Source organism: Rhipicephalus microplus, unplaced genomic scaffold (assembly GCF_043290135.1).
Source record: "Rhipicephalus microplus isolate Deutch F79 unplaced genomic scaffold, USDA_Rmic scaffold_27, whole genome shotgun sequence".
Lineage (NCBI taxonomy): Eukaryota > Metazoa > Arthropoda > Arachnida > Ixodida > Ixodidae > Rhipicephalus > Rhipicephalus microplus.
The window spans coordinates 3,820,813-3,844,660 of NW_027464600.1; the positions used below are offsets into that span (position 1 = coordinate 3,820,813).

The 23,848-nt window shown below is 47.7% G+C and overlaps 1 protein-coding gene across 1 annotated transcript in view; it reads left to right on the plus strand.

Annotated features, from left to right (window-relative positions):
* The window catches only part of LOC142786655 (metabotropic glutamate receptor 5-like), a 36,022-nt gene extending 13,309 nt beyond the window's left edge, over nt 1-22,713 (plus strand). Inside the window, exons 4-8 of the mRNA XM_075884286.1 lie at nt 2,370-2,544; nt 8,111-8,237; nt 8,916-9,237; nt 13,998-14,630; nt 21,523-22,713. Of these exons, the coding sequence (XP_075740401.1) occupies nt 2,370-2,544; nt 8,111-8,237; nt 8,916-9,237; nt 13,998-14,630; nt 21,523-22,501 (2,236 nt within the window). The 3' untranslated portion in view covers nt 22,502-22,713. The remainder of the gene's footprint in view (nt 1-2,369; nt 2,545-8,110; nt 8,238-8,915; nt 9,238-13,997; nt 14,631-21,522) is intronic.
* Nucleotides 22,714-23,848: the final 1,135 nt, after the last annotated feature.

Here is a 23,848-nt window from a genome sequence, read left to right on the forward strand (position 1 = left end):
TCTCTGAAGTTTGGACATTTATGTCGTGTCTGTGACTGTGTGTGGCGTAACTCGAACCTCTCTGCGCTGAGAATCGTCTTAGAAACAACAATACATCACCTAGATAAGACCTAGCAATAACTTAGAATAAACCTAGAGCCTGCATCACCTAACTAAGGCACACACACAAAAAACCTAAACATTCGTCCAGTGTCACTGTCTCAAGCCTTGCGTGGCTTAGTGCTGATTCCGCCTTTCTTTTTCCCCCTTTCTGTCGTAACGGTGAAATGCTGGGTACCGTTGAGCGTGTTTTCGATAATAATTCCGCCGTTTTCTGCACAGCTTCTTACGTCCAGACGTAACATGCCACACCCCCTCATAAACTCACCCGCTTATCGGTTGGCTTATGAGACGGTCGTGGATCGATTCGAGAAAAGTTATAACGTCACAGGACATCACTTGGGTTATACAAGGCAACAGGCTGCTGACCTGCAGGTCGCGGGATCGAATCGCGGCTGTGGCGGCTGTACTCGATGGAGGCGACAATGCAGTGAGCCCATGTGCTCAGATTTGGGTGCACGTTAAAGAACCCCAGATGGTCGAAATTTCCGGAGCCCTCCACTACGGCGTCACTCATAATAATATAATAACATGGTGGTTTTCGGACGTTCAACCCCACATATCAATCCGATTGCCCATTCGCTCATCGGAGGGCCTTCAACCAGGCTCTATTAGGTTGAACTTCCAGGCTCCAACCTATCCGTTGCCTCGCCTCGCCTATCCGAATTAGCAAACTGCGCCAGGGAGCATTATCGTTTATCAGGGAGCATTTAAACAGCACGTGTTATCTTGCTCTTTAAAGAAGTATGTCATGCCATTGGCGGCAACCGTCACGAAAGGGTTGTGCTACCTAAACCTTCTAGGAATGTCATTGCAAACCTATAGCTAATACCCCGAAGCAGCGGGGTTAATAAAACGGCGTAAGAAAGCTCTCTTCATGCGAGTGTTATCGTGGGGCTCATTAGTTTGTACAATAAACTGCAGAATTCCCTGACAAGCTTTACCTTCGGCTGATACAGCGCATGAATTTCTAGTGAGTGTGGAAGTCGACGTTGCGCTTTGTGTTTTTTCTAGACGCTTGAGATGTTTGCGCGTACAAGAATATTTCACGCTTCATAAACTGCACTAACCTTACCTAACGCTTTTGAAAGGTACCCCTGCCTCTTATACTAGCTTCATAGTTTGTCGCTAGCGAACACGCTGTTACTCGTGCAAGCTGGAAGCGATGTTTTCCGACTAACTCGCAGTTATCGTTTGCCGGAAAGCATCCCCGGACGAGCCACGTGTGATTCATTTTTTTTTTCTTTAAGCGAAAGTGAAGGTGACAGCACGGATGAACCGAATGGCACGAATTTCTTTTCGTGGAGGCGCGTTCGGAGAATCGGGTGCGAATCAATTATACTTTAGCGAAATATTTCGCGTGGCTTCTTTACTGCGGTGCACCATCGAAACAGATGGTTCACGGAAAAGAACTCCGCACTGCCAATGATTTCTGCTAGGCTGGGAAAACAAAACGGCCGCCTGCTCTGGAGTTTCTCCGCCTCCGTCGTCGACGCCTCCCCTGGAGCCAGAGCCACAGCTGGTGGTGGGTTTCGCGTGCGTGCTTCGAGAGATATTGCAGCTATTTTTGTGCTTTTTCATTGCAAAATGACGCCAGCTGTATACTTTAGTGCTGATTTCAAATCGACGAGCATTTTACCGTCCTGTGCTATTCGCTTCGCACACTAAATGCCTGCCGCATGGCACAGCGACTACCCAGCGCAGCAGCTGCTCAGCAGAGCATTTCAAGCATTTCTCACGGCAGACTTTGTCTTCATGACGTGGTTAACTTAATATATTTCGTGTTCGTCCTCCGTGTCATGTTTGAAATGAGTACTACTTTTCACACAAGGCACCTTTTTTTCTTGGCTATCTCAATTACATCAGATTCCGTCGTCAGGAAATTAGTAAACTAATTGTCCTAAAATTTTTGCGCTCTGAGGCAGTCACCTAGGCCGGCGTGCTTGTGGGCCCACCCAGCGCAAAATCGCCGGACCTATTCATAAAGTTTCCCCTCACTCACTCACTCACTCATTCACTGACTCGCTCAATCAAGGTGTGTTCTTACGAGTCATAAAAATCACGTAGTACTATAGGCCAATGCAAACAAACTTGATCTAGAACCTCTCCTTGTGTCTACGTCACTGTCATTCATTGAACGAAATAGTAAAAGAGAAAGCTTGGAATCTTTGAAACTTTCGTGTGTTTGTGTCGCTTCGTCCCGTGAGCTTGTGCGCTGGTACTGCCCATAATGTATCTGACTGATTCATGTTTCGTGTTCCATAATACAGGTATGACCTGATGAACTACCAACAACTGAGTGAGCACCACTACGACTATGTACAGGTTGGTTCGTGGGTCAACGGCGAGCTCACAATGACCCGAGACGTGCAGTGGCACCGAGCACAACGCACCGCACCGCCAATCTCCATTTGCTCGCTGCCCTGCGAAAAGGGAAAAGTCAAGGTACGCCGCTGAATCACAAAGCCTGAAATCGCATAATTTCATGGTAGCACACTAAAGATTATACACTAGCAGTTGGCGCTAGTGACCGTAAGTGGGCGCACGGCGGGGGCACAAGGGTGCCCCAGTCTACTGCATATGTTTACTGAGTTATGGCCACGTGATTTTTTAATGGGAATGCATTTCTTAGTCGGGCTATGTCAGGCATCCGGCGGCAATGTACGTGGCGGGGGGCGCACCAGCAGGAGTTATCTCTCCGCTCTCATTCCCTCTCTCATAGCAACAGCTGCGGGTGCGCGCGCTTATCCTCGCCCCTAGCAACCGGAGCATCTGGAGCGAGAGAGTGTAAGAACGGGTCGGTGCAGTGCTTCACCGCTCCTTCTCTCGCCGTTCGCTCTTTCTCCTCCCTGCGCCCCACTCTCCTGTCTACTCTCGTCTGACTCGACCGTTCGCTGACTGGGCGCCTGTCAAGAACACCCAAAAGTGCGTGCTCAAGACACCGCCATGAAACGCCAAGGCAGAGGTGAGAATGCTGGCGCCCCGTTCTTCCGTCTGCTCGCTTCTCACTTTCGACCGTTTGCTGGCTGGGCGCCTCTCAAGAACATCCGAAAAGGTGTGCTCGAGACACTGCTGTGAAACGCCAACGAAGAACCGAGAACGCTGGCGCCCCACTCTCCCGTCTGCTCACTCCTCCTCACTCCCGACCATTTGCTGGCTGGGCCCCTCTCAAGGCGATGGCAGAACTCGGGGAAGGCGGACGTCTGACGGCAACAGTGTGCTCTCTCGGCGCAAGAAATGCATTCGCGTTTCCTTACGATTTCCTTCGCAAAGGTGGGGGCGTTTTTTTTAAATGCGAAGCATTTCTTAGCGAACTTCGGTGACATTGAGCGTATCTATCTATCTATCTATCTATCTATCTATCTATCTATCTATCTATCTATCTATCTATCTATCTATCTATCTATCTATCTATCTATCTACTTAGCCACCTACGACTTCTAGCTCTCCTGGCTGTTTCGATAATGGTATCGATACCAAACTTGATATGGCATAACATGACTGTATGAACAACATATCTGAGTAGTCATAACATGAAAATCATGACTTGGATGTCTTGAATGTCATGATTCACATTTCATGGTCCTGCAGCTCTTGCAGTGGTTTCGTTGACATGTCTTGTAGCAAAACTGGTATGGTTTGACATGAATGCATGGTGAACACAAGCGAAAGATCACCAACATGAAAATCATGACAAACGCGTCAGTTAACAACATGACCACATGCCAAGCTCATGACGCGCTCGCGGCCGTTTCGCTATCTTCACTTATACCAAATTTGGTATCATGGAACGTGAATAGATTACGAAGGTATGGTACTGGTGCAAACATGATAAACATGAGATGCATGTCATGTAACAACATGACTACATGACACACTTATGATGCGCTCGCGGCCCTTTAGCTAGCTTCACACATGCCGAATGTGGTATTACGTGGCATCAATGGATGACGAAGCTATGGGACTGGTGCAAACATAATCATGAGATGTGTGCCATGCGAGAACATGACTACATGCCACAGTCAAGGCGCCAATACATTTCGACGTGACGCAGCGCGCGTGCTCACCGCCTTTGTGACACCAAGTGCCGGTCCTGCCAAATAATCGCAGGCACGCACCACGCTGCGTTGCTTTGACGCATGCGCGCTTCAGCGCGTCTGGCATCCCTCCGTCACGAAAAAGAAAGAGACGCTTCGTTGTCTGGGTAACGCATCGGTGCGATATGTAGCACGTCGCATTTCGCACCGGTTGCAGTCGAGCCCCACCGACGGACGCTGGTCGCGCCTGGTGTCAGACCATACAGTACTCCCGTTTTGCTAACGTAACGTCGCTGTGCAAAGCGTGCTCGCGCGTCAACGCTACATTGGTGTATATTGGGCTCTTCATGATGCGCTCGCGGCCGTTTCGCTAGCTCCACACATACCAAGTTTGGTGTTACGTGACGTCAATGGATGACGAAAATATGTGACTGGTGCAAACATGATAATCCTGACACGTGTGTCATGTAAAAACATGACAACATACCACGCTCATAGCATGCTCGCGACCGTTTCGCTAGCTACACATATACTAAATTTGGTATCACGTGATGTGAATAGAGGACCAAGGTAAACGACACATCCTAACATGATAATCATGACACTGAAGTCATGTACGCCATCATTTACCTCTCCCTTGAAACGTTGGGCCGATTTTAAAATGAGATATCAACCTTTCTCATTCGTGCTTCGCATATCATCGATTCCTACTGTATGGGGTTCTGCCATTTTTTTTTGGTATGGACGTGCACTATGAGTGACACCGACGCTAGAAGTAATATCGTCACCTGGGGGTGTGTTTGGCATTGACAAAACTGCACAGACACTTAAAAAGACGCGAACTCATCGCTGATGCTGCGGTCATTACGCATTACTGCATTTTACCAAGAATGCTAAGAGGACTATGGCAGATTTAAAAAAAAATGTGTTTTTAATGTTTAAGGCACTTGACTATGGCACAGTGGCATCTGAGCCAAGGTCGCACACCTTGAACCTTAAAAAAACCCACCAGCCCTGCGCGAAACGAGCAGCATAGTCATAGCGAAAGCTCGGTCTTTCAGAGTGTTTTCTGAACACTCTTTGGGTAACTGCTACAAGCACGCTTGCTCGGTACCCTCAGCACCATAAATATTTATAATTTCTGTGTAGTAACAACGATGAAGATGATGATGATGGTCCTTGGATCATTGGCACGTGCACTCCGGGTGATCGGCCATGAGTCGGGCGGATCATACATACCGAATTTATGATTGTTATTTAGTAAGAGCTAAGATAATTTTAAGATAATTTTTAATGTAACGTTAAGTATAAATAATTGTAATTTTAAGTTGCACTATTTTGTTTAATCTCCCAGAGCCTGAAGCTCTTTTGACTAGGAAGGCTGACTAAATAATTGTTAGTAGTTGATACACCTACCAAATCTATTCGAGTCGCATATAAATTTTTTGACAGCTTTGAAAATATTCCTGTCCGAGTGTCCCAGCGCAAAGGCCCCAAATGATAACAGAACGGCCGACGTAACCGGTAGAACATGTTGCCGCAATATAATTTCTATACTGCGTTTTCTGTGTGAGGAAAAACGTTGGCAGCTCAACAAGATGTGTTCGATAGTGTCGAGTTCGTTGCAATAGGAGCAAAAAGTGGAGATTGCCGAACCCGCCCTGTGCATGTAAAAATTTATATTTGGAATTATGCAACGCATTCTGGTAAGCTCGTCTTGCTGCACACTATTTCTTGCTCCAAGAGAACTGTAGGTACAGAAAGTCCGCTGATGAATCGAGACTTCGAGTAAACACAGAGAATGCATACATTCTGAACCTTGCCGCAGCAACAAACGCCGTAACAGGAAGGAGGCAGAGAACTCGACCTGTCAGAGAAGCTTTCGCCAGAGAGTCCGCAACTTCATTGAGTACAATTCCTTTGTGTCCCGGTACCCAAATTAATCGCAGGTGTCGTAAATGATGAGAAAAAAGTAATCGCAACAATCTTAGAATATCTGAATCTGTTGAAGCAGTTACTGCCGAACACAACGGCAATGAATCTGTAACTATAGCCACAGGAGTAATAGGTAAAGGAAGTTAACGTTGTGCTAATATAATAGCCAAGAACTCGGCCAAAAATGTTTGGGTGTAATCAGAAAGTGACCAGTCTAGTTGTGTAGCACGGCATTCACTATGCAATCCTGCGTCCTTCTTCTCAGAAGCGTGGTATCCGCTACGCACTCGCAAGGAACTTTGTGCTATATTTTCATGCTGTAGCTGACGACGATGAATTATTAGGCCTGAAGTGGGTATGCACCACAGGTAATAAGTGATCAAGAATCTGTAAGTTTCGTTACTCTAAAATTGAATAATACTTTATAAGACCGCTCAATTATTGGTCGATCCCCCACAGTGAATATGAGCCACAAGTTAAGGGCGACAAGAACAAAAACAAGCTTTTGTTATGGCTGGGAGAATTGGACTACCCACTAGTTACGCAATTCGCATTGTATGACGCCACGTTGTTCCTCTGCTGTTCTAAAACACTTTATTACTCATATTAACGCGATGATTTTCCCGACATCAATCCTGCCTAAGGCAAGCTAGCAGGAGCGTTCCAAGCAACTGCGTGGCTCAGTGGTATAATACTGAGCTGGCACACATGGGATTCGGGTTCGAATCCCACTGTGTTCATTAAGTGTTCTTACTTACTGTTTTTTTCTTCTTTCGTGCGATAGTGATTACGGACACCGGGGGCAGTGGCTGCGGACAACTATGGCGCGCACGTGACCCGCGTTGTGATCTCATAACAGCCTTCGCTCTAAAAAGTGACAACGGCGCAGCGGACAGTGTGCTTGGCATCGGTTGCCGCGGACCCACAGGTCGCGGGTTCGACTCCCGATGACGTTTTTACTTTCTTTTTTTATACCACATCATAGCTGCTACTTGTCATTGCATATGCTGCATTTACACACTCGACAGTCGCACTTTCAACTGCTTGATGGGGATACCAAGAGACTCGAAATAAGTACAGTCGAAAAGGGCAAAAAGGTTTGTTGAAAACGGCGCTATATTTGACGTATAAAGTAGCATGGCAGAGATGGCATGCTTAACGCATAAATTCACAGCGTAATGAACGGGACAGGCGAGTAGCGGCTTCAACAGCAGACTCCTGGACAGGAGTTTTTAACGGTCTCTTTCAAGGGCTTCGGAGAACAGGTCGTTTTGAAAGAAAGCGCCACTTAATTGGAGTACTTCCATCTAATCCAGTTTTGTGTGTTTGTGTGTTTTTTTGGCGGGGGCAATCACGAGTCAAAAGTGCTTGTCCATGACCGCTCTTGTGCGCCGGAATTCGCCATTAACAACCTCGTTAACCTAAGTCTCAAGCCTTACTTCAAAGATGGTGCACCAATGGCAGACCCGCCCTGGGATCCGGCAAGGCCGTGATTGCGAGACTGCTACTAATTACACTTTGTAGCGTTTCCAAACAGCTCTTTCTTCAATTACGTTCGCGTGTCTTTCAAGTTTCGCTAATGCAAAGCGTCACATAAAATGGCATCTCTTCTTCTTTAAAACCCCCTTTTAATGTTTCTAAAGAAGCAGTATTCTTTATGGGAAGCACTTGCATCTCCTTCTAAGATTCTTTAAAATCTTGAAGTGTACCCGACAGTGTGGTGCATATGCTTAGCTTGTTCAGAATGCGCACACACACGCAAACACACACATACATACACACACACACACAGACACACGCACCCACATGCACACACACACACAGGGGGGCCCACGGGCATGGCAAAAAGGAGGGCGTAGAGTCTGACCCGTACTTTGACGTATCGCTTTTCACGCCTTATATTCTGGTAGCGGAGGGTGCTGCGACGAGCTTTCACCCCCGCCCCTTTACGGGTAGACATGTGCACGCTTATGCGCACATGCACTCTCCAACTACTTCATCTTTCTGCAATTTTCACTTATACGGCTATATTCTTGCAGAGTATTCACTCGGAAACGATGAAGTGTTGCTGGAACTGCGTGGCCTGCAAAGAGAACCAGTACCTCAAAGACGAGTACACCTGCCTGGACTGCAAAAGGGGCTGGTGGCCTAATGAGAACCTCACGGGTGAGACACTTTGCTTCTAACGCTCTATAGAAAAAAATAGTAATTTTAATTTAAGGCAGCGAAACTTTACACGCAAGGGCAAGTAATTTCATCAAACTATACAAAGCACGAAGTGAGATTATTCTGAGAATGTCGCGCAAAAAAAGAGCAGCGTTTGTTTAAAGGAACGGTGACACAAATATCAAACTCCAGTGGCAACATTCATTCGATTGATTGGTATGCATGGCTTTTTTAGTGAAGTATGAATGGGGTCTGCTGCGTAGACGTTGTTGTATTTCGTGCTCAACGGCGCGTTCCTGTCCATGAGACATCGAGAGCATCTTGACGTGTCCGGCGAGCTCTTATAGGCCACGCCTCAGGCGCTGAGTGACGATGAGTGAACATTCATGACTCTGACACATTTAGTGTTGTTATCGCGGTATTTGCATGTCGCCCATCTGGCGGGAAGTACAATTAAAGAGTTCACAAGAATCGACTTGCTCAGGATAGAGTAAACTGAAGATCATTGCCAGAGGCCCCCATCATATAGTGAATCGAAATATAGGCTGATAAACAGGCTAAATATAATGGCTATGATGTTGATGATGATGATGATGCTTCCGTTTCGTATATCTGCGAAGACTCGTAATCTACTGTAAATAGCGCTCTTTCATTTAGAAACTACACACTTTTCTCCAGGTTGTGTTCGTATTCCCGAGGAATACATCCACTGGACTGACAGCCAGTCGTTGGCGGCCATGAGCATAGCCATCCTTGGCCTGATGGCCACGCTGGCTGCCATGATCATCTTCATCCGTCACAACGACACGCCCGTGGTGAAGAGCTCGACGCGCGAACTGTCCTACATCATACTGATCGGCATGTTCCTCTGCCATGGAACCACGTTCGCCCTGCTGGCCAAGCCCAGCGCACTCACATGCTTCATCACACGCCTGCTCCCCGGTCTCAGCTTCGCCATGATATACGCGGCGCTCGTCACCAAGACCAACCGGATCGCAAGGTACGTTGTCTCATAGATCAATGATGTGTGATACCTTGGTATTACATCCTTATAAGTTTAAACGCGCAAGTACTTAGTTGTTTTCGGCGTACATTAACGCAACGTTTACTACAGCCTGTGGTGATGATGACAGTATTTTAACGGAGGTTGAGTGCTGGCTGTGAAGACATCGTGGCTCAGGCTCGTGGTGGTCGCCTGGGAGGTGACGATTACGACTTCGCTTCGTCCTAGAGGCGAAGCGAAGGGACTGAAACGAGCGCAGTGCAACATTCAAGAAAGTGGAGGTAGGCTTACATATTAGCTGTCTAAGGCTGTTTTTGACCGTTAGCTAATAGAAATTGAAGCCGAAATGGACCTGCTAAAATGAGCAATGTTTCAGCTCGTGAAACGGGCAAAATCTGGGTTCTGAACTCAAGAGGTGCTACATCGGGTCGTCTAAAATTGCTGAATCATTGAGCCACCATGAGTACATCATTCGCACGCACGCGGTTCCCGAGAACAGTGTACTGGTGATCTGGCGAGTGGTGAGGATTCAAGGCTTCCCCGTTCTCGGCACTCGCATTGAGTGTTTGTGGACTGTATGAGTGGTATGAGTGCATTCCTTTGTGCAGATACGAATACTCCTGAGTCGCCTGCTCTGAGACACACTGAACGAGTGTCGCCAGGCCTACACTCTTCGTCAAGGCCACTCGGTTACAGGCACCGAGCCAGCTGCACTTCACCGCGAGGCGCGGCGCAGTTCGTTGAGAAGTACTATAAAGCACCTCGTGCCAGAAACGTACTCGAGATGTATAATCGAAATGAGCAGGACGCACTCCGCGCAACTGGCGAGCCCTGTTACACTCTTGGTACAAGAACATCTGCTGAAAGACGTCTTTCTAAGCTCCTCTGGCAAAGTGGGGGTGTTAGGTGCAGCCGACTTTCACCTATACAGCCGCATATGGCCTGGTGGCAATCGCAATGACCAATCTGGGACACAAGGACACCGACAGTGTGTAAGAACCCGCGGTCTCTCATTTCAGACGGACATGTTTATTTGCCGTCGGTGTTCTGGTACTGAGAATGGGGTACAGAGCAAACTTAAACGTGTTTCACGCCTCACAAATGCGTCCCTTGCTGCCATACGAAATCTCACGGCTCCTGTAGTTGGCGCCCAAGGTAGCTTTGAGCTCTGTCTGTATCCTCTTGCTTGATAGCACTTGTTGCAGATCATGGGGCGTGCTGCTAACAACTTCGAAGGTATGCTATTATCGGTAGGAAGAATAGAAAGCGTAATCTCTAGTCAGGTTGCGTCAGGGACTGAAACGTCACGTCCGAATCGGACGAGGCATTTCACCCACTGTGTGAAAGCTGTTATATGATATTAAGGGCCTTCCGTGGCACCGTTGCTGTCCACCGTTGCCACCGTCGGTGTCTGTAACCTCTTTTGCTCGAAACAAAAAGAAAAAAAACTCAAATAAGAAAAAAATACTCTTGATAGAACGATGTTCGACCCTTGGTCCTCTCCATGGCAGCCTAGTATTGCATCACAGATACATGCCCGTGCTTGAAACTCCTTTGCAAGAAGACGCTATGCAGGTGTCATGTTGGGAAGGAACCGTGTCAACATGTGCAATATGGTGGGTTGTAAATGCGAAATAACCACCAGGTGTTACACAATGAGAATTCTCTAAGCACACGTCACCTAATGCGAATCGCGTCACAAATGGGTCGTTGAATGCTTCCAACCTATTACAAAGGGCTCAGCCAAAATTTATCGTCATCAGTCACCGCATGAGCAAAGGGCACGCGATGCCTTTCACTTGCGTAGAGGTTACTTCGCTTCTCGCAGAATGACAAAGAATGCCGTTATGGGTGCATCCGAACTTCACAAAATTTATGATTTATGGAGTTGTGGGTGCCTTTTAAGCATATGTATACTTGTATTGGTAACCCCCAAGGAATTTTACAACGGGTTTTGGAAATGCAGCTCTTCCAACTTTCACTGTGACCGTTCTGTGCGCTCTGCACAGGCCTGGCGCCGCTGCCACCGCTGGTATCCGTGGACGCTATTGTTCGATTTGATAAAAAAAAACGAAATAAAAATCGCAGCATATTTACGGAGTGAATGGTGATGAGTGGGGGCGAAGTGGCATTTAGCGTGTCCGTCCGTTCGTTCTTGCTTCCGTCCATCCGCGCGACCATCTGTGCGTCCGTCCATGCGTCTGCTTGTCTGTCTGTGCGTCCATCTGTCCGTCCGTTCATGCGTCCATCCGTCCGTCTGCTAGTCTGTCTCACCGTCCGTCCGTGCGTCCGTCTGTGCGTCCATCTAGTGAACACAGTATCGCCATCTCGCATCCCCTGTGGCACATACCCAGTCTAGAGCGGGTATGTGCTTAGCGTATCACGCCGGTGGACAGGGAACATTGCTCGGCACTAATAAGCTTCGCCCCTAAAAAAAAGGTGTCCGTGATGAAACAGGCAACACGAGAGTGTTTTATTCCGGTGTCCACCACCGCAACGGCTATCTGTCACAGATACGACGCCGTAAAATATAGTGTTTCAAAGTTACAAGCATTGTACCCCAAAATATTTCCGGTCACCATATTTACCAGCTCCTAACGTCGAAACTGAAAGCATGTTTTCAAGTATTTTTCAAGGAATAGGAAAGCCTTTGTTTTGTTTTTCACACAAAAGGAACGTGCGCAATGTACAGGGTAATCTTTATTAACTTTAATGTAGCTCAAAACAACAATTATTTGAATATATTTTGCCAAATAAGGGAAGAAAACTGTAGAAATTCAGTGGCCTATTTTCTAAAGCCCTTGTTGTCTACCGATGATATCAAGGCACATCGCTAGACAGAACGGGATGTAATCAAAGGCCTGTGTTTGTAAACAGTGGAAGGGTCTATACAACAATTGTTGCAAAATAAAAAAAAACTAGAGAAGCAGCTTCGTCACTAGGAGTCGAACCTACGACCACTTGTTCTGTAGCGCGGTGAACGTATCGACTCGGCCACAGAGGTACGTTATTCAGCGTACTAACGGGGAGCTACTTGTATACGCCGTTTACCATTGGCGCGCCTCAGCGCTTGGTGGCTTCAACATGTTCTTGTTATTACTAGCGAGATAGCGGGAAGGCGGCGGAGGGCGCGCCTTAAAGGTCGTCGCCCCGCGCCTTGCGACCTGCCATTCGCGCGCGTGCGTTTATCTCATCACGGGGTTGGTTTGTGCATCTTTTGCTGTCACCGCAAGTGTGCGCTGAATGTACAGAGAACACGAAGGTCACTTCACTCGCTTTAGAAGCCGCATCTGCGAAAGGAGCGTGCCATGCGCCACTTCTTTGCTAACACTCCTCGTGTGTATTCATGTGGGCTTGTTCCGGCGTCCTTCTTTGAGTTTTAGCAGATCATTTTAAGGGTTTTCATGTGACAGTTAACTTGCGCTTGCCCAGTGTATGTTTTTCGGGCGTCCTTGCTACTTGAGGAGTGCGCTGCGAATTTCGAGCTCCTTGCCCTTTTTCACGTGACACTACAATTTACGTTCCTTCATCCCAGGGGCGAAACAATGCACAGTAAACGTTGAACTACATCTGTGAATGCACGTTTCACTTTCGTGTTATGCCGATTCTAATGACACAGGGATCAGTCATGTTTTTTTTTCGGTTTGCCTGGACTCCTCAGTTGGCGGTGCTCACATCTTCGGCTTCCCACATGACCCACTAGGCCTTAGTTCAGCTTCTTTTGTTGCATGTCTTTTCCGCAATACCAGTGAATCCCAGTGAATGCATCGGAGGATACAGCAAGCACTGACTCTTTTTTGATTGTGCGTGCACGCCGTGGCCGCGACCTATATGCTGCCGTCATGACTGGTTGGCTATATTGCAGGATATGTCATTTCGTTGTGAATGGTAGGTGCTAGGCGCCCCTTATATTAGTTGTGTACAAAAAAAGAGCATCGTGGTGCTGCTTGTGTTCTCTGAACAAAGGCGGATCTCCTCTAAGAGAAACTGCGTCGGGTTACATTCTTGGATTAGCTTATCGACGTCATTATTATGGTGTAACTATAGAGCTCAGACATTCAAAGACCTCCTTGCTATATCAGCGCCAACATGTTCTGACATGTGTTTACAAAACCGTATTCCCCGCAACTTCATTATGAGTAGCTTGCAAGACAAAAGGTAATGTTGAATGCCGCTTGTTGGAGTATATAGGAGGACTTACAGAACGGAAACTTTTATTTGAGAGGACGTGTCTTGACTGTTCCTGAATGATTCAGGGACAGGACCGATGACCATGACGGGAAGGGATTGACGTACTCATTTAAAGACATTGCGTCTGAAGCGGGGGTGGGGGGTTGGGTGACGCCAGACGCAGGGCCTCTGGCCAAATGACACACATATTGCTGGCTTTCATACTGTGCCGCCGTGCATGTCGGCAGCACTCCACTCTTGAGCCATTTACAACTTACTTGAAATTTCTTACTCCACGACTGCTGGGATGCTTCACAAGATTTACACATGTGACTGTCATTGGTTTTGCAGGGTACAGAAGAAACGAAATTTTATTGTGTTCTTGTTTTGCTCAAACGGGCAGACACAGGGAGACTTAGCGTACAGACCTGGGTGTACTAACAGAGGTTTGTTGGCCTCAGAAAATGGTCCTTCCGCTTACCATCGAGTCGCTATATTTGAAAGTTTTAGATGGAAACCAATTTGTTAATGCCACTACCAATACTGAACTATGTAACTCCACCGTATTACCAATTCTGACCTCGCAGAATCCTGGCCGGCTCCAAGAAGAAGATCATCACCAAGAAGCCCCGGTTCATGAGCGCCACCGCCCAGGTGGTCATCACGTGGCTTCTCATCTCCGTCGAGGGCGCCATCATCGGCGCCATGGTGGTGCTCGAGCCGCCCGACTCCATGTTCGACTACCCGGCACTGGACCGCGTCAAGCTCATCTGCAACACCACCACGCTGGGCATAATCTCTCCGCTGGGCTTCGACTTCTTTCTCATCGCCATGTGCACGGTGTACGCCGTGAAGACGCGCAACGTGCCGGAGAATTTCAACGAGGCCAAGTTCATTGGCTTCACAATGTACACGACTCTAGTGATATGGGCCGCGTTCGTGCCCATCTACTTCGGCAGCAAGCACAAGGTTATCACGCTCTGCCTCTGCATCAGCTTCTCGGCCGAGGTCGCCCTGGTGCTGCTTTTCATGCCCCGCGTCTACATCATCCTCTTCCGGCCGGACAAGAACAACCGCAGCGTCTTCACCACGGCCAAAGACGTGCGATGCCACATTGGCTACATGAACTCAAACATGGCCACGGCCACTGCCTCGGGTGCCTCGGCCGTTTCCAGGAACTCGTCGCACTCCACGTCAGAGTTCTCCATGGAATCACCCAGGTGAGGGAAAACATTTTGACTCCTCTGATTGTGCGTGGTCGGTCAGAAGGTTTCATTCAACCAGTTAAATTATATTTATTTGCCAGAACTGCATACACAATATTTTGAATAAACTTACTGGCAGGCTCGCCGTTAGGAATGTTCTTCGGGGCGTGAGGGCGCATTTTTTAAAGGCCTTAAACCACTTATTTTCATTTATTCTCAGGAAAACACCCCCATCATACAAACTCCAGAAGGGTGGGGGGGGGGGGGGGGGGTAGGGCACCTTTTTTGGCTACGAGCATGCTTCTAGGCTTAAGGCCGCAAAGTAGAATGCTGACGGGGCCCATGATACCATTTGCGTGACAACGTGTGAGAACGTGTCAAAGTTTACTAGTCATACGAAATCGGTAATCGGTAAAAATGTGGCATGCGCATGTAACAGGGTGTTTTTAACATACTTAGCTATGTGTTTACCATTACTACAAACTCAGCTATATGATTGGATGTATGCTGGAGAAAATACTGCTGGCTTTGAGGTGTCTGGAACAATTGTTGACCATAGAAATTATATTATAGGTTGAGTCTTACCATTGTAATTGCGGTAACTTGTGGTTTTTTCGTCATTTGTAGTCATGCCAAGCGTCCTAGCTGGTATTACTAGTTTTAATGTATTGCTTACTTGTGGTTTTGCGTATTACAAGAAAATTATTAGTGCTTTTTTCTATATAGATGTATACGGCTTCACTGCTATGATCTACGGTGAGAATGGCAGCATTGCTAATTATGTAACACGCGTATGGTCCCAGTGACAACAATTTCGTTGAAATTTGTGCTGTAAATTTTCGTAACTTTGACACCAATATACCGCGAGAAGCAGTGAATGAATGGCGAACTAATAGTGCGAGATCGTTTGCTCGAATGCAATGCGCTATTAGGTTAGCGTATGCAGTTTCCATGCAGCCTTCGAACCTAAACACACCAGGATCAACAAGAAAGAAACTCGGTGCCCAAGCACTCTATACAGATGGAGCTAAACCAGTGCAGCTGAAACGTGTGACCATGGTGTTTATCACGAGCTGGGATCTGTCAGTTTGTTTCCAGCTGTGAATTTCAATTTCTCTATCATGACATTTAGGCAGTGCGTGCTTCGAACATTTTGTTTGGTGACACTAGCTAAGTTTTTAATAAAAAACACCCAGGTGATCTTATAGCTCGAGATCCATGGTGGACTGGGAGCGTCCATATCTATATTTGCCGACAAAACGCGAAAATGAACAATAGCACAAGAATGAAAACCCTTACATGTAGTGTATGGTAACATCGTTTTTGCAATATTGTGTCTGCACAGTCACAAACCACCATGTATTTAACCTCTTAGCCATATTGTAGCAAATTTGAAGCAACGCAGTTATACGAAAAATAATCATTATAAATAAAACACCGGTGTTCTGAAGAAACGTCGGTACCGTGGAGGTGATGGTAGGATTCTGCCCGCAGCTTGGCAACGGTACCTGATACACATGCAGGAGCTCACAGCGTTGCTTTTTGACCCAGAGTTTGTTCTGGCGACTGTGGCGTGGTTGTGTAAGGCTCTTTTCATAAGCCGCATTGCGTGGTCGTGTATGTATGCATGCCTATGCACATCACCTGCAGCGGAGAACGCGAAATGAGGTTTTAAACACAAGCATCACAAACACACAAACACACACACACAAACACACACACACACACACACACACACACACACGCACGCACACACACGCACACACGCGCACACACACACACACACACACACACACACACAGAAGAGAAGCCAAGCAGCCGAGCCAACAACAAATCCTCTTCTTATGCGGCACAGGTGGAAAAGCTGCCTTCATCGCCGCAGCGTAGTTGCCTCTCACGGACAACATCATTATTATTATATCTTGTTGTTCTCTATTTGCCTGAACGACGTCACCCGCAGCTGTCACCGCGACGCTGCTGCAGTACGCATGCCTGCCTCGTATTTGGGCTTTGGTGCTTTTCAAAGCCAGTCACGCATGCAACAACCTGCATAAGGAGTGGAGCATGTGAATCCCTCCTTCCCATCCGTCTCGCCTACGTTGACTGCCTTCTTTTCAAATAGAAAAAAACTTCACCCGATTTTCTACCTTCTGCTTCATCGAATGTCTCGTTTCAATGCTTTTGCCAGGGTGTGTTTTGACACAGCAGTAGTGCAAAAGAATATGGAATGGTAGTTTACGAGAAAGCTAAAAAATAAAAACAAGCAAGAGAAACTCAGAGATGGCACGAAGATTGTGTAATACAAGGCCGTAGTGGTGTTTTGTCGGGTGACGGCTTCGGGGTCGTAAATGTTTGTTCTTGTCGGCTAACAAGAGATATCTACGAACGCGTATCGTGCTTGTCAGCATAAGAATAGTCTTCTGATAAAAATAATATCAAGTAGGAAGAGACGGGATATCATTACTTCAAGTCAACAAAAAAGTAGCGCTAGTCCGCCCGCTTCGATATTTTCGCTAATATACACAGGGATGCGTGTACTTAAAACAGGGTTTTATGGCCCAGCCGGCACACTTGGCTATTACACACCGAGTCGTTCATATAAAAGAATGTAGGATAAAAACGGGAAAGGGTAAACAAAGCGTGAGCGTTGGGTTTACTCTTTCTCCTTTACGGAAAAAACCATAAACACTGCCATTACCTGAAGGTGGCGAGATGTAATCCTTGGTGCAGCGTCCGCATTTTATATAGGTGGAGGCGATATTCCTTCACGCCTTTGCGCCCAGATTTGGCCGCAGGTTAATGAATCCCAGGTAGTCGGAACTTCCGGAGCCCTCCACTGCGGCGTTTCTGATAAGCATATCGCAGTTTTGGGACGTTAAATCCTGGATATTATTGTCAGTTTGCGCTCGTCCTTTGTATACTTGTGCACCCTTCTCATGCGCCCTTCTTTGTGTTCGAGGATTAAGTGTCCAGCTGTGACAGCTCTTCGTGCTCGTCCTGTGCATGTTCTTTTCGTGGGACCTTTCTCCTTGGGGAGCGAGCCGCAGCTTTCGATCTGATAACATCCATTATTTTGCCCATGTGGTCAAACAGTGGAAACTAGAAGCTCAAAAACCTCTGTAAATAACATTTTGATTGTTGTGTTTTTTTTACTTAGTGGAACGAACATCTAGAGACAATCTTTTCTTTTTTCCAACAATACCCGGTCGAGAACTTACATCGGGTTGGACCAAGAAGGTTTAAAAAAATGCTGGAATGTAAATTCTTGCCTACGAATAAAGCCATGCCAACCGTAAGATGGCGGCTGTGGCAGTCATCTTACTCGCGCATGATGAGCTGTTGGCGTTCGGCGATTAAGAAAGAGCGTTTTTCTCGCATGCCCACCGAGTTTAACGTGGCTACCTTTTCAGATCAGAAAGGGCTCATACTGCGTCCTTGTGTTACTATTTCTTTTAGGGGCGAAGCTCCTTATAGCACACCCGCTCGTCCCCCGTAGTCGTAGTAGTAGTCGTAGTGTGCAACAAGTCTTACATTTTGACCTCGAAGGTGGTGCAGGCGAGAGATTTATTCTGTGCGTTGTTGAACAAAAAGAAAAATTCGCAGTGTGCGTGCTAACTAAAAGCTGAATTCTCCTGTCTCTCGTTCACTTTTAGCAGCCATTGACTTGTACGTTCAGTATTATCTGACAATAAAGGGTTGCTACGTTAAACTCGCTGGTCGTAACGTCCTTGATTTTAAAAAGGTTTAGCGAGCGTTGGGCCGCAGTGGCATGAATACAGTGAACTAGTACATACCATGAACTCGAGGTGGTTAAAGGTGGGAAGTAGACACGAAGCGCAAGCAGTAAGAAAGTGTGCGTGTGCCTCCTCTTGTTCAGTCCTTGGAATGTCCACTGGATGACGGTGCTTCTATATGAGGAATATATGATGAAAAGATGCTAGAAGGTGGTACTTGGAGTGTTGATTTGGTGGACGAGTGGACACACAGACAGATGCATGGACGGACGCACAGATGGCTGCATGGGCGGATGGACGCATGGACGGACGCAGGAGCAGATGCATGGTTGAAATCAGGGACGGACGCACAGATGAACGTGTGGGCGCACGAACAGACGCACGCACGGACGTGCGGATGGACGCATGGGCGGCCACACAGACGCGCGCATGGATGGACGGAAGCAAGAACGAATGGACGGACGGATGCTTCGCCCCACTCTCCATCATTCACTCCGTGGATATGCTGCCATTATTTTTTTGGTTCTCCGATTGTAAGCCCAGAAGATGGGGTCGCCTTGATTAAAAAAGTGTCGAAGATAAAAATATTGAATGAAGCGGGCCTGTTGTAAGACGAACTTGAACTTTAGCATGAAAGAGGCTGTCCAAACATTTCTACGATTGACGTAGCCAGTAGCGGTAGTCCAGTAATTGAATCTGCATTTAAAATGACTGAAAAATCGTCCACGCATCTGAAGACCGTTACTTCGCCTAGATGGGCTTCGCGAAGTAAGCTCTTAAGATGAATGTCAAACTTGGTGTGGTGTGGTACAGTCTGGTATCATGGTCCGGACTGGGTTTAGACTGTTGGTCACGACTACCGCCAATTTTCTTCGGATTCGCAAGCGTCTAGACCTGCCGAAGAAATTGCGACGAAACGTCGTCGGTAAGATATGCATGCGTGTTTGGTGGCCTTGTTGTCTTTGTGTTTTCTGCGCGTTTTCTGTGCATTTTTTTGCGCTGTAGTGTACCAGAACTTTGTTCCCTAGGCAAGAAATTCTTGGCCACTGCATCCAGCGCTTTATCGGCGACGTTTCTTTTCGGGAGAACAACAAATTGAGTACTCCCCTAGTAAGCTGGCCAGTTCTAAATATTCGTCTGCTTTGTTTTTGTGCAGACAAAATAATAAACAAATAACAGCAATAATGTGGCACATCTAGTTGTAGTCGACGCATACGGATAGTGAGGTTTTTGGTTAGCGTTCTAGCGATGCTAACGCAATTACATTGTGCATTGCTCTGGAGTTGAACAGGCTTGGTTAGAGTGATTCATAAGAAAAACGCAAAGCAACGCGGAAGACATATGTCGGACATGAAACAAAGCGCAAAACAAAACAAAAAAATTGAGTGAAGCTTGTGTGAGGCCTTCGGGGTATTCTGCGTAACGGCACGTCACGTATGCGTTGCACTGCACGGATTAGTGAATATGAAAAATTGCAGTAACAACAGTGAAATTAGATTATTGCAATCAGTGTAGACGAAAGCCTTTTTCATCTCTACTAAAATATTTAGCACCGGAATACATGTTGTACTTGCGCAGTTCTGGACTAGAGTAAGCAAAGCTTTGTGTCATATAGCATTTGTTGCCGTGTCACGTGAGTCATTCACTCTACTCTTGGGTATCCATGTCAAGTTCTGAAAACCGCGCATAGTACCTGACCAACGCTAACCCTGCGTACGTTATTCTAAAACTGTCTATTCCCGATATAAGTTTGAACGACTCGTGGATGTCTGAACAAGTTAAGCATCAAATCGAAACCATAGAACATTGATAATCAATAAGAAAGATAAGCCCGGGGAATTTCACGTACTACCGACCCCTATGCTTTCTGGTAGCTCAGGGCTCCAGATCGTCAGCGAAGTCGAAACAAGCACCGCGTTGTTGTCATCGTACTACGTAATCTACTTCAACGCTGAGCAACTCCACCCTCGTTCCACTTGTTCACTCCGGTGGTAGTGGTATCTGTAGCTCTGCTATATATAAACGAGTTCTATGCCTTTTCGTTTGCTGCTATTCGTAGTTATATTTACACTGTATTCGGCCGGCAGTGCGCGCCAGTTGCCAGCTGCCACTGCTGCCAACATGGAGCTTCTGCTACATGCCTCATCCTCTGTTCGCGCCCGAGGACATGGTCGTCCCTTCTCTTGTATCACCCTCTCCTCCTCTCCAATGTCCTCGCAGTCCATGTTCGGTAGCTTGCTGTGTGCCATCGATCTATGCCGAAGTTGTTTGCGGAAGAACTGGATTAGCGTGGCCTGTGTTCTTGTTCCGCGTTTTCTTGTCTACCGTGTTTTGTAGCAGCAAAACTTGCTCATAATTAACGGTCGCGCAGCGCGTCCAATCACTGGAAACTGCGCCGCCTTGCGGCGAGGCTGCATGCATCTGTTTGTGTGCGTGAGTGTGGGAGGGGGGCGGTAGTCTGAGGCTAAATTAGGGACAACAGCGTTGCGTCTCTTCTTGACATGTGCAATACACTGTTAGAATGAATTGTTGTAAGCAGGAAAAGAGCAAAACTTGCGATTTTGGTGCCTGCTGCGTAAACTTCACGTCTAATGAACTATCATGGCTTTGACATGATAACATGGCCTCGTTTTAAGCACAATCAAAGAATAAGAAAACAGATGTAACGCACTTTCGTTTGTTATATTCTACCTTACTCTAAAACTACCGCAACTCCCTTAATCAGACCCTAGTCCGCCTGGTGGTCGCAAGTAGCGCAGCGCAGCCGCAGTACTTTCTACAAATGAATTTATTAGATTGGGTAGACTCTTATGGCGTCTCCCAAAACACAGGTCATTGCGCCGTGGGTGACATTCACGTGATGACCGAGAGAACGAGCCTTTCAGCCACTTCAAGGGATTGCTGGGCAGACCAAAGTTGTTGAAATCACCAGCATTCTTTGATTGATTGATATGCAGAGTTTAACGTTCCAAAACCACAATTAGATCATGACAGATGCCGTAGTGAAGGGCTCCAGAAATTTCGACCACCTGTGGTTACTTGCATGCTTTCGGTGTAGTGTAGTAATTAGTATTGAATGTCATTGTTGAAACACAAACATAGTCTCCCTTTCGTAAACGAAATGTAATACCGAAAGGGGATTTCTGACCTAACTTTTCGCGTGTTTGATGCAGAAACCACACCGCAGAGACAGTCATCAAGCCGCCGCCGACACGAACCAAGAGCCTCAACTTGCTGGAGCGTTTCCGGGCGAGCAAGCAAGACCGCATCGCAGCCAGCGTAGCCCAGCACATCCGGGCCGTGCGAGCCGCCGAGGCGCTCGACCGGCGCACGCACCTGCGGCACTCAGTCGAGCCGCTGTTCGGCACCACAACCAAGGTACCCGCGCAGCGCACCTCCTCCGACTCGCCTCCCGGCGCCCACGAGCGCCGTAGGTTGGTGCAGCAGCAGATCGCGTACGGCGCCGCGTCGGCCTCGAAGCGCGAGGTCTCCTGCCAGACGACGGACGACCTGGTCGAAATGTGGATGCCCTGCCTTCGCAGGCGCATCGCGCGCTCCGAGACGCTCATGTCGACCTTGTCGCCCGACGACAAAGACGACGCGGCGCCCGGTCTCCGACACCGGAAGCTATGCCGCCACGTGCCCTCCGTTAGCGACGACGAGGTTCTGGACGTCGTGTTCCGCGGCGGTAGCTCGCAGCAGCAGCATCACCACCACCTACCGGGCGGCTCGGTCCGGTACGGTCGCAGCGTTTCGAGCAGCGGCGGTGCTTCAGCGGCCTTCAAGAGCGACGAGTCCCTGCTGGAAGGCGCTTCCTCGATCGTTGAGGAGAGCGCCAGCAGCGGCAGTGAGGACGCCGCCGTCTACAAGAACATTATCATCAGTCTCGGAAGCCCCGACGCGGTGCGAGTGCGTCAGACTCCAGCATCTCCGGTGATAACGCCCCGTCGCGGCAGTAGCGGTGCCAGAAGCATAAATAGCGGCGAAGACGCCATGGCCGCTGCGTCGACGTCTTCGTCCCCGTGGGCCGAAGTGTCGGCTCAACTACTGCTCAGGTCGTACAATGGCAATGCTCAAGGGACCGGCCAACAGCCCACGTACTGGGCCGGCCCATCGTCAGGAGGCTCAGGCCAAGAACGCTTCGGCAAGTGAATGGTTCGGCTTTCTCTTCGATGCCCCTTACTGCTGTGGCTACAACAGTAGCCATTTCAAGGTAACGTCGAGTGGTTTGCAGGATAGGGGTTTGTTTGTTTTCTACTTCTGTGAACGTGTCTCCCCCGGCGCTTCTTAATATTCCGACGAAACTTTTCTATCTATCGAGGCCAACTTTCTCAAGTCCAAGGCCTCCCCCCCCCCTCCCCCAATGTCTGCAGTTTTCAGACGTGCACCCCTCGGCAAACGTGTTAATTGCTATACGGCAGCGGACGACGGGTGGCTCTGCTACCGCTGCCCTTGTTGGTGTTCTTTTGTGTGTTCTGCGCGTTTTGTGGGAGCAGCGTGTGCGTTTCAAATGAAACGCCCGCGAATCGTGCCGCTCAAGAGTGTCATCACTTCTTTACTTCGGCTCCCAAAGCCTGTCTTCCCGTGTCGTGGGAGAGCACATGCGACATCCGAGAACCTATCTCTCACGCGATTATGAATGTGACCTCTGGCAGCCTCCACCCCACAGCCTATCGTGGTCGACCGTGTGTTCCTGCTTCAATAGGCAAGTGAAAGACGGTCCGTTTCATTGCCGGGTGCACGTGGGAAAACCCTTCCCGTGCGTGTTACGAAATGTCTACATCGTTTTCCTTTCTGTTTACTGAACATCGTCGCTGCCTGAGATGCTGCCCACTGTCCGTAGTCAACCTGTGTTATCAAGTAGTCTATAGTATGCGGAGTACTAATAACCCCGATACAAAACCTACCACGCACAGACGAGCTGTGAAACTCGAGCAGTTTTCACTATTTTTCAGCGTGCTCCTTGTAACCACAGTGTTGTTCGCTTTTTTCAAAGTCGACAAAGTCGACGCGAGGTCACAGTTTTTTTACTCATCACCATAAGTGTATTACTTTATTACACAACACATTCCCTGCTTCGTGTATTGCGTAAGCGAAGAAACAATGCACATTATTCATTTTTATCGCTGCCAATACGAACGACACGGGCGAGAAAGCAGCTTTTCACTCATTATAACATTCCCAACGTCGTTTCGGATTAAACTGTTTTAAAGGAAGGCGATAGGCAGATAAGTACCTTCGTTTTGTTCAGTGCTCTCTTCTTTGTGTTTCTCACAGCTAGGCTTTCATCTATCGTTATTATTTATTGTGGATGAGTCAGTAGGCACCATTTATTTCCGCGTTCAAAAATCAGAATAACTCGCTATGGAAACAATTAGCCCTAGACATGAATGCCGTTCCTTTTTAAATCATGAGTTTATATTGGACGCTGGCATTTGCGTATGTCTTCTGACTATGGTGCTGAATAAAGTAGTCAACATTGAGGTTCATAAAGAATCT